The sequence below is a fragment of the Silene latifolia genome, chromosome 9, assembly GCF_048544455.1.
Source record: "Silene latifolia isolate original U9 population chromosome 9, ASM4854445v1, whole genome shotgun sequence".
In the NCBI taxonomy this organism is placed as follows: Eukaryota; Viridiplantae; Streptophyta; class Magnoliopsida; order Caryophyllales; family Caryophyllaceae; genus Silene; species Silene latifolia.
This window is the reverse complement of record NC_133534.1, coordinates 6,488,744-6,499,713: the sequence shown is the minus strand read 5'-3', so window position 1 is coordinate 6,499,713 and position 10,970 is coordinate 6,488,744. Positions and strand designations below refer to the sequence as shown.

Sequence of the window (10,970 nt, the reverse complement as noted above, 5' to 3'; positions counted from 1 at the left end):
GATGTGGGCCAACAATATGCAACCAGAATTAGATCAAGATGAAGAATTACAGATAGCAGCCCATCAATTGATCCATCCAATCTACACCACGAACAAGTTATAAACTAACCCAAGTTATATCCAAGGGCCAGGTCCAGTTCCCCACCCGGGTATCGGTGTTCCGCCGACCTAACTCGATTAAGGCCGAAACGACCCGGATCGAGATGATCCGTAATCCAAAATGACCCGATAAATGCTTTGACCAGACCCGACCTAACCCAACTCGACAGCTACCTCGATCCGAAAGATAACCCAAAATTGACTTAAACGCTAACCCGAAAGTTGACTTGTCGCGAAAGATATCTCGACATTAACTCAAAATATAAGCCTGACATAAACGAAAATTCAAGGCGAATAAGACTAAACCAAATTGACATTAACAACTTTTACAAAGTATTTATAACTAATTTACCTTATAATTTCGCTAACTAATGACCCTTAATCATCTCAATCTGATAAAATAAGTGAAAAAAATCCACTGGAAAATAGTAAATTGATGAGCCAAACCCAACTAAAGCAAACAAATTATCATAATTTTTCGAATCGATAATAACCCAGGCAACCCAGCCTATAAATAAGCATGACAATGGCCCGACTCAACAGATCTATTTAAATGTCCCGACCCGACAAATCTATCTAAATGCCAGACCCGACAATGACTCGAACCGGAACCCAATTCATCCCAAGAACAGACTCGACCAACCCAACTCGTAAGCGACCCGACCCGACCCGACCCGATTCCCAAAATGCCACCTTTAGCTAATCCCCTATATAAGCGCGTCTTATATTAAAGTACAGCGGTTTAATCAATCTCTTAGAAATATTTTTCCCATTAAAAAATAGAGTACTAATTCTAATTAGATCCAGAGAAAAAGAGAGAAAAAAAAACGGTGAGACGATTTTCAATTTCCTCTTCGTTTACGACGTTCGGCGATTAGGTTTTCTTATCTTTCTCAACAAGGTAATGTTTCAGATTTTAATGGCAATTTTAACGTTTTTTCTTGATGTTTTGATTATGATTTGGTCCAATTTTCTGCTATTATGATTTGCTCTAATTTTCTGCTATTATGATTTGCTCTAATTTATGCTTAATTTCATCGTATGTTTGTCTATTTGCAAGATTTATGGTTGCGATTGAAACGCTGGAGTCTGGAATAGATTTGGGGATTTTGTTTGTCTTAGGGTTTGCTAATTTACTGTTTATCAGATTTGTTTCGTTTTATTTTGATCGATTTTGTAATAGTGTATGTATCGCTCTGTGATAATGTTTTATGATTGAGACCGAGGGAATATTGCATATCTTGTTGGTGATGATTGGTAGTATTTATGAATTTTTGTGATTAATCTGTTTCTTAGAGTTCATATGGTTATTGATTGCTTTTCGTCGATTTATCGATCAATCGTGTTGTAATGTTTGTCTAGTTTGATCAGCCGGTTACAGTAGCGATATAATTGTCGTTGATTGATCCCTTTATGAAATTCTGTTATGTAGTATCATACTATCATGTAAAAGATGTCATTAATTGATTCTGTTATTTACAATTTTTTTTGTATCAATAGTTGGTTGTATTGTTGCTAAATTATGGTTTATAGATGGAGACAATCTAACTGAATTTTATCGTTTGTGGTTTCTTCAGATTGTATTTGATCTCGTCTGAAAGCAGTTTTTCCTGATTCTTGTACAAGATGGATACGGCTTTGGATATGTCGTTGGACGATATCATAAAGAGCAAGAAAAGTGCAGGTGGAGGTAGAGGACGAGGTAGTGCTCCTCGAGGGCGTGGAGCTAGAGGAGGGTCTTTTAGTGGTGGAAGGATGAGCGGGGGAGGGAGAGGGAGAGGGAGAGGTTCAGGCCGACAGGCCCCACTTGGAGTCATTCGTTCGTCATCTTCTACTATAGCTAAGGCAAGCTTGAACATCAGACGTTTTATGCATTCTCTTTAGAGTTTGGCTTGTGGTTTAGACAAAGAAGTGAATGGTGATCCTCGTACTATAGAATTATAAACAAGAAATAATTAATTCACAGCCTAAAGTCATATTCAGAGAAGGTCTTCTTGCGTCTTCGAGCATCATCAATATCGAAGATTTGAAGTATCTCTGCATGGACTTTATAAAACGACTCGTATTCTTGATTCTTGTTGCATCATTCCAAGGGACTTACGGTGTTCTTTTATATGGAAATTTTTTGATGCATCATCTAAGAGCTTAGTCCTCACATGCTCAACTAGGAGTCTCAGCCATTATGTTCTGAGCTACCATTATCCGGGAAAACCACCAATTTCTTTATTTAAAAAAAAAGGTTTAAGCTATCTAATAGCTTTACAAAGTACCTCCACCCTTTTTTGTCTTTATTTTAAAAAAAAGACGACACTGAACTAAACTACAGCTGTTGGGGTTGTTCAGTGCAAGTCGCTATCCTAATTTGTGGTACTCACAAAGAGATTTGTTTCATTTCAGAAAAAAGTTCTATTGTGCAGAACATACCTGTAGTTTGTAGTAATTCTTGCTCTTGTTCAATCCTGATATCTCTCTTCTGTTACTATCTAGCACCCAATGACCCAACTTTCGTATTCACCTGTGATAAAATTGTCTCATCTGGGATGTTCAATATATCTGGATCGATCCATTATGGTTTCTATTACATTTTATGATATGATGTCTCTTTGTCACCTCAAGAGTGGCAATTCATCCTATTACACATGCTGACGTCAACTTTTCCTGCGTCTGGGTTTGGTTTCGCTATGGTATCGCCAGACTTCTCGCAGAACCAAGAATATTCCATGGCAACGTAATTTGTTGGAAGAAAGCCTTGCAGCTGTTGGATTGCCTGGGATGGAGAGTGGCACAAAGTTATTCATATCCAACTTGGATTCCGGCGTTAGTAATAATGATATAAGGGTACTGCCCGATCCTCTAATATTCAATTAAAAAGACCTTTGCAACTGGTTTGTTTTGGGCCTGAAATTTGAGCTTGGAATCAGGAGCTTTTCGCTGAGATTGGGGAGCTGAAGCGTTATGCTATCCACTTTGATAAAAGTGGTCGACCAAGTGTAAGTTCTTGAACTTTGCATTTATGCTCATACGTGTTGTGACATTATACTTCTTGCTGAACTTTTTGTGACATTATAAGGGTACTGCGTGGTCCTCTAATATGATTTCTTTCTTTATTAAGTTCTCTGCTTTATGAATGAGAAATTTCCGTTCTATAAACTATATTTGTTAATCGGGGGTAATTGCTGAGAGTGACGTGATTCTAGATTTAGGTGTATCCATGCAATGTGTGTGGAGACCTTGTGTGTTTACTTTTCATTGTTCTTTTTGAATTTTTGAGGATGATATGCTTTGGATGAATCTGCTTGGCGGAGGGGTTGTACAATCTTTGCACCATCAACATATTGTTCTCTCCTTCTATTTCGCTCTTTTATCGTTGTTCTTGTTGGATTTTCGTAGTGGTTAGAGTCTGCAGGATGTTATGCCTTGGATGCTTGTGGTACTGTAACTTTTAGCGTTTATCTTCAGTTTCCCTTTTAATTTTTTGGATCAAGTTTTTGCTGCCACCCATTGTCAATTTTGTCTTTTTGGCCGTAAGTTCAGATTTCTGCCTGTTTCATTAAGTCTTTTTGAGATGGTCTTACAATAGTTTATCGTAAGTTGTCATTTTTTCTCGTCTCGCCTGGTGTTTTTGATAACCCATTATTTCAGAATTCTGAAAACAACGCCTTTATTTGGTACCCAGTTTCATAGCATTAGTAACCATTTCATATTTTCATTGTTAGTGAGTAGTAACCATGTTATTAGTAAACCGTTCCGATATTATTCTCAATAATTTTACAACTATTAGTAATGCTTTTACTTTTTATTGTGGAACAATTTCTCAACTTATTGTAAAACGTCTTCCTAGAGACTTACTCCGAATTATTTTCGGATAATGATTCAAGAATTGTGTTAACTAATGAATTAGATATGGTGATTCGGTGGTGTTGCATGTGGGTATCTACCTCCACCATGATGTAGGTATGGTGATGCGGTGTTGCAGTATGTGGGGGATTGTGATTACAGCTCTTTATTTTATTTTTAATATCTCTCCGTCTATGTCTGGGTTGGTGATACTAAGAGCTTCTTTGTTTCTGCGATCGTGCTTATTACATGAATTTCTGGGCAACTTGTCCTTCATGGAGTTGTTCAGAAGCACGTGTCTTATCAGCCCTATTTTTTTTTCTTTTCTTTTTTTGTATAATGTGGACTGCACTTAAACATATACAGGGAGGGTGTAAACAAATTATCTGCCATATACATCACATCACTTTCCCCTTTATAGATTTTCTCCCTCACTTTAAGAATATTCTAAATTAATGCTCCCTTCGCTCAAATCCAAAAATCACATTTGCTTTTGTGCGGTTTCCAAGATGCTGCTTTGACCGCGTTTTTCTCCATCAATATGTTACTAATGTTTGTTTAAAATATTATATTATAAAAGGCTTTACAATTACAATTGTAGTTATGTAATATCATATTTTAATTTTTTTTATATATTTTTAATATATTTTTTCAACTACTTCACTTTGAAAATCGCCAGCCTACTTTGCTTAAAATGAGTTGCTTCTTGTGTATGCACTTTTTTAACTTTCATCTTTTTTCAATACGTTGGTCTGTGTATGATAAAGGCTGCTCTCTTTGTGTGTATTCTGCTTGGGTGGTTGTGCGTAGGCGTGCTTATTTTGGTTGCCTCTTTTGTTTTTCAGGGATCTGCTGAAGTTGTTTATGCAAAGAGAAGTGATGCCTATGCAGCTCACAAGCGTTACAACAATGTTCAACTGGATGGCCGGCCTATGAAGATTGAAGTTGTTATCCCAAATGCTGAAGTTCCTGTCTCTGCTCACATGAATGTTGTTGGAGGCACTAATGGACAAGGAACAAGAAGAGTTGTTATGGCGTAAGCAACTCATACGCTCTTATTTTTTTTTACGATTACCTGCAGTTTTCAATGCAATTTTCATTTTGGGTCATTCTAGAAACAACTTATTTGTGTTGGTAACTTAAGGATGAGGCTGCTTACATCTCACATTAACATTAACATCAATGAATTGTTGTTGTGTGTAATGAAATTTCGCTTGACTGTCAATTGTGAAGGTTTGCTTATATGCAAATAAAGCTAAGACTATTTTTATCCTTGCTGAAATCTTGTGGAATCAGAACTGTATTTTATCGGCATTATATCTTTTTACCAGAGTGATTGTTGATGAATTTTGACCGCTTGCGTGCCTTCCCATATAGAAAATCCCTCGGCCCTTTTCTTTTATGGTTCCTGTCAGTAGAACATGATATGTTCTCTTTGATTTTGTATAAATCCTTGGTACTTGATTCGATGCCGAGCTTTAGACAAATTTACTTTTCTTTTTGAAGAGTAGGTGCATAGAAATTCATTCTAGTACTAGTTGATTGAGCATTTTATTTCTTAATAGTAACAAGAGACCAATTTGTCTTATTGATTGAACAAATTTTTTCTTACAGTACAAACTCATTCTAGTACTTATTGATTCAACTTTTTTTTTTCCTTAATAGTAACAAGAGACTAATTTAGTTTAGATATGGTGCAACATAAAAAGGTGGAACTCACACTACCCGGTCTGAGGTTTTGAGAAGTTGACCTAGTTGTAGTTAGTTAAACCTCAGGCCTCCAAGTTGTAAGCTTTTAAGTTTTTGCACACTTTTTTGTAATATATTTAAAAATATTTGTGCCTTAGATCTGTCATTGACTATTGTCTGACTATGTCATTATGTTTTGGGTTCTTGTTATGACTTATGAGTGGCTGCTTTTATCTATTACGAGTACTTCGTATATTCTTCCGTCTGTTACATTCTTTTCTTTATGTCTATTTTCATTTCACGTGTGACATTTTACTTATAACATAGGCTGGGCCTGACTGCTTGGATATTCTTTTTTCACTTTCTTATAAGATTCTTAGGCTTCTGAGAGATGGTGCTCATTTATTATGGTTTGTAAATTGGGTCGTGGAGCTTGCCTGTTTGATTAGTGTGAGATATTGCACATTAGTTATTTGCTGCCCAGCTTGCTATGCCTCTCTTATGATGACTTAAGTGTTAGGCTATTTATTGAGATCCATGTTACTTGGATGCTGGCGCGGGTTATGGATGCAAGCACATATCTAAGTATTGAAATCTCCATGACTGGAGTATTTACGCAGGAAGATTTTTCCGGAAAATGGGGTCATGTGTTGGTTACACTTATCCAAATCAGAGTTTGTGTAAATGGTATCCAAGTATCGTAATAATCAATTAATCATGTCTCAAATTAACAAAGATTTTCTCCTAAAAAGAGGACGTGACTTTGGTTTTACGTGTTCATAACATAGGTTTAGTTATAGTACTGGACGTTGTTAAAAAATGTTTCTCGGACTCTTAGTCATGTTTTATCGCCAAGTCTTATTGAGGCATTGGCCTAAACACCTTGGTAGGGCTTGACAGCATAGCGTAATTAGCAAGGCACACTACAATGCATATTTTTCTTTCTTTTAGTTCTTTTATTATGCCATTATTTTTGCCTCATTGTGTTTTCCGCACATCTTTATATTGTTAAGTTATAACTAGAAGTTTGAAATATCTAGAGCTTGAACTTTCTGAGATTATGGCTGAAAAGTGAAAACCATAGAGTGTTTCCCGTAATTTTCTCAACTGACGTCTTTCATTGATAGGGAAAGTGTTGAATTGACAATCATTGGGTACAAATTTTATACCCATCTGTCATGTCAAACCCAGACATGACTCTGAAAATGAAAAGTCTAAATTACATAGATCATAATATTTAAAGAGTCTTTCCCTAGTTTCCTTGCTTTCATGATGAAGAATAGAACGGCTGATTAGTCACCTTCTTTTCAGTGCCAGGCAAAGCGGAAGTCGTCCTATTGCAGTAGTTCCAACTAGTCGTGGTATTGGGTGAGTCCTATTTTCCTGCTGTATTATTTCTGTGTTGGCTTGGGTATTGTTATTCATGAAGCATATTAGATCCCCATTTGTCATACGCAAACGATATCCATTCCTTCTTTTAACAGCTTTAACATAGTTGCCGTGATTGAAATACTCGATTTTTTTGTCTATAATCTTTACCACCTTTACCAAAACATGAGAATTGAGACATAAGGATTAAAATCATTATATATCATACTAAAATGTGTAGTATTTCACCCTATTGTTATATGTATGTCTTGGTCATGCAGCCAGAGAATAAGAGCAGGATTTGTGAATGGTCGAGGTCGAGGCCGAGGCATGGGCCGTGGGCAAGGGCAACAGAGAGGAAGAGGACGTGGGCGTGGAAAGAAGCAAGAGAAATCTGTTGAGGAGCTTGACAAAGAATTGGAGAAATATCATGCCCAAGGGATGAACGTCGATTAGTCAGTTTAACTGAAACTTTGATGGCTATTTGGTATTTTGCCTTATTTGCTACTCTGAACTCGACTGTTACATTGAACTAAACTGAGTCTGTGTTGTATGCATGATACTTTTTACTTAATTGCCGCTCCTACTCCGTTAATTTACTTCTTTGGTTGCTTGTGGTGGAGAGAATTGACGGTTTGTATGCAAACTTGACAAGATGCTCTGCAACAGATTTGTTTTATCTTCATGCAGTGTATGTATGTAAATGGTGTGCTGACCAATTTTAGAATGTAGTAGTAAGAAGCATCTTCTCGACTGGTGTTAGTGCGTGTTTGCTCCGTTACATTCCCATTTTTGCTTATTTGGATCTCTTTGCTCTTATGTAAATTATGCAGATTTAGTGTAGGGCTTAAGATTAGCGTTCTTTTGTAATTTTGCTTGAGGTTTGATTTTCAGCATTCATTTACCTTGAACTCAATGTATTAGTAGTTGAACCGGTTGTATTTTCTTCTCGTGCTAATTGCATTTTTTATATTTGCCTGATCGGAAGGGAATATTTGATAATATAACAGAAAAATCTTTATAGGGGGTTGATATTTTTTCGGGATTGGGCATTGGAGGTTGGCTAAAAAAAGCTCCCCTCCCGTCCAAAACAAGCCCTATATGGTTATATGTCGGCTCTCATGTCCCGATCTTTTGGCTGGCCAGCCAAAAAAAGACGATTTTCATCCATTTTTAATGATTCTTATTTCCAGGTAAATGAAGGACGGAGTAAATGGCATAGAATGTACTATGAGTATTGAAGAATGCCATGATAGAGAAATAATTCCCAAACACAATTGATTAAATTTACCATTGTAGTAGTAGTAATAGTGGTGGTGGTGGTTGTGGAAAACACCGTTCCTGTTAACCACGCTCGGCCTAACCCATGCGTTTGTGCCAGTTTTAGAGGTAAGCGTGGCCCAAACCCCAGCCGATAATCAAATCTAGAATAGACTAAAACGAAATTCTGTAAAGAATACAATTTCAAATCCAAGTGTGTATGAATTTAGAAAAAGAATACTGATATTTGATTTTGATTATTACACAAAAGCTGATAAGTTATTGCTTGAGACTAGTGTATTCGTCTTAAACATAAGATGAATCAAATAGTATATATAAATAAATAAGACAAAAGTAAATACGGAGTATAAACCAAGAGCCTTGAGTGCAGTGGAGCGCGGGAGTACCTCAAAGCCTGGAATGTCAGGAATTGCGAGGTCCCGGGTTCGACTCTCTGCATGGAAGGGTTTGCGGTTACCTGTCATCCTACGGGATGGTTTACATGGCACACATGGTTTGCAGGGTATTGCATGTACCCGGTGGATTAAACCCCTCGTCACAAAAAAAAATAATAATTACGGAATATATAGGGATGAGTAAAAATTTGTCTTGATATTTAACTCGTTATAATGGTAAGATTGAAGACGGACACATCTGTCTTCTGTTTTAATGAGACGAAGTAATCAATAGTGACATCTGTTTTCCCATTAGTTGCTAACCATACCGGCCAAGGAGCCAAGGTGTAAGAGACTCAGAACTCAGAAGTGGGGCCTACGCGTATGATGGAGTTTCCACATGCCGTCCACCACATTTTCTAATTCCCACGTGCTCTTTCTATTCTTTCTATTCTTTTTCCTCCTTTTTTTTTTATTTGCTTTCGTCTTGGTCGTTGCAGAGTCAATGGGTCAACTTAGAGGTATTAACGAGTTGAGCCGAGCTCGAGCTTGGTCTTGTTCGGCTTGTGCTCAAGAACCAAAACTCGAGCTGATCTCGAGCTTACCCATGTCTAGACAAAATATGTTCGTTATCAAGCTTGCGAGCTTTAATGTGAACTCGAGCTCAATTCAAACCTATTTATAATTGTTAATTTTTTGAATTTTTTTCTTCCGATATTTTCAATAAGAACACTCGAAGGTCATATGTAAAAAAATAATTTGGCAAATAAGTGAGACATTTGATATGTGTGATACAAATATATAGTTATAATAAAATATTTTTATAATATATGAGAAATATCTTATCTAATCACACAAGTTCCAGCTGCTCGCGAGCTTTTCGAGTCGAGCCAACGTTTGCTCGACTTGACTCGTTAACCTCTCGAGTGAAGCCCGAACCCGATTCGAGTTCGCACGAGCCGAACATTGACCGAGTCGATCTATAGTTGCTTGCGAGCTGTCTCATCTTATTAACACCCTAGGTGAACTCAATTAACTAAATACGACATCAGTTAGTCTTGCTGAAGACGGGTCGGGGCAAGTGACGGGTAATGCCACTCACAAAACGGATAGGGGGGACAAGGTGGGACACCCCCATGTGCTTCCACCTCTCCTCTATTTGGGTCATTTGTGAGAGGAAATGGTATCCGTCACTCTAAAATGACGGATACGTGCCGTCTTCGATGAGATTTTGTGATACGACATTGGTTTCAATAAATAGTTATCTTTATTTCAAACGACATGTCTCTTAAAACGGTATAGTGTAGAGACTAAAAAGGCATTGTGATTTTTTTTTTTAAATGTAAATAACCTTATAAAACTAATTTTTAAGTTCTTTTACACAAATAGGATTATACATCCAGTTGTACCATAAGCATGGTACATCCAAGTATAAGAATTCGAGCTTACTTGTAATTTTTCCTGAGCTAATTTAAATTTCATGTTTTTAATGTGTAAATGAATGAACTCAATACTTTCTAATAAAACTCATATTCTTTAATATAAAGCTCGGATACTTTGACACAAAGCTCAGGTTCTACACCGTACAACATATACATCTGGTTGTATAGTCCATGAATTGGTTCTTTTATATACATGCCTTGATAAACAAAAGATGGTTTTATGAGAACTTGTTGTATTTACAAACAGGGGAATTTACATAGTAGCAAATGGTAGCACTCGCTATCCCAAATACCCGGAAAATGGCTAAGATTATCGACTTTTGCTACCCCAAATTTTTTAAATATGCACCTTAACATAAGTATAAAACAACATCAGAAAAATTCGCTACCCCAAATTTTTATTTCTAGGTTCGCCCCTGTTTACAAATACTTGTATATAAGGCTGTTTTATACAAATTTCTGTAAAACAAATTATGTTTATATTCCTTTTATAACTATATATTATATTAATGTAAAAACCCATTTGATAAAGTAACTCCATTATCACAAACAATAGGTCTTGGTATAGACGGGTGAGGCAAACAGACGGGTAAAGACCTCTAATAAAATGGGTAGGGGGACAAGGTGGGGCACCCCCATGTGCTTCCCACTTTATGACAAATGGGTATTTTATGAGAAAAAATGATATCCGTCTATACGTATAGACGAATAGTGTCCGTCTATCACAAATTCTCATTTACTACGGTCACAAACGATATTTGGTGCTCAATTATATGACCCCTATTGACAACCAATAATGTCCCTCGTACTCACACCTCACCAAACAAACACTAGCAAACGAGGAAGTCACTAACATCATCATCATCCTCTATATAAACAT

The 10,970-nt window shown here is 36.8% G+C and overlaps 1 protein-coding gene across 1 annotated transcript; it reads left to right on the top strand.

The window, feature by feature from the left end:
- The first annotated feature begins 645 nt into the window (after window positions 1–645).
- Window positions 646–7,592, top strand: LOC141598895 (THO complex subunit 4C-like). The gene is made up of 7 exons (XM_074418710.1): window positions 646–1,000; window positions 1,677–1,944; window positions 2,794–2,937; window positions 3,021–3,089; window positions 4,782–4,972; window positions 6,937–6,993; window positions 7,275–7,592. Exons 2-7 carry the CDS (start codon window positions 1,726–1,728, stop codon window positions 7,447–7,449), a joined length of 855 nt encoding a protein of 284 aa, XP_074274811.1. The 5' UTR covers window positions 646–1,000; window positions 1,677–1,725; the 3' UTR covers window positions 7,450–7,592.
- The last annotated feature ends 3,378 nt before the right edge of the window (window positions 7,593–10,970 follow it).

Excerpts from the sequence above, each read along its gene's own strand:
- LOC141598895 (XM_074418710.1), top strand. The coding sequence starts at position 1,726 with ATGGATACGGCTTTGGATATGTCGTTGGACGATATCATAAAGAGCAAG. Across the intron at positions 1,945-2,793 it reads CATCTTCTACTATAGCTAAG|ACTTCTCGCAGAACCAAGAA; the intron begins GCAAGCTTGAAC and ends TGGTATCGCCAG. Across the intron at positions 3,090-4,781 it reads ATAAAAGTGGTCGACCAAGT|GGATCTGCTGAAGTTGTTTA; the intron begins GTAAGTTCTTGA and ends TTTGTTTTTCAG.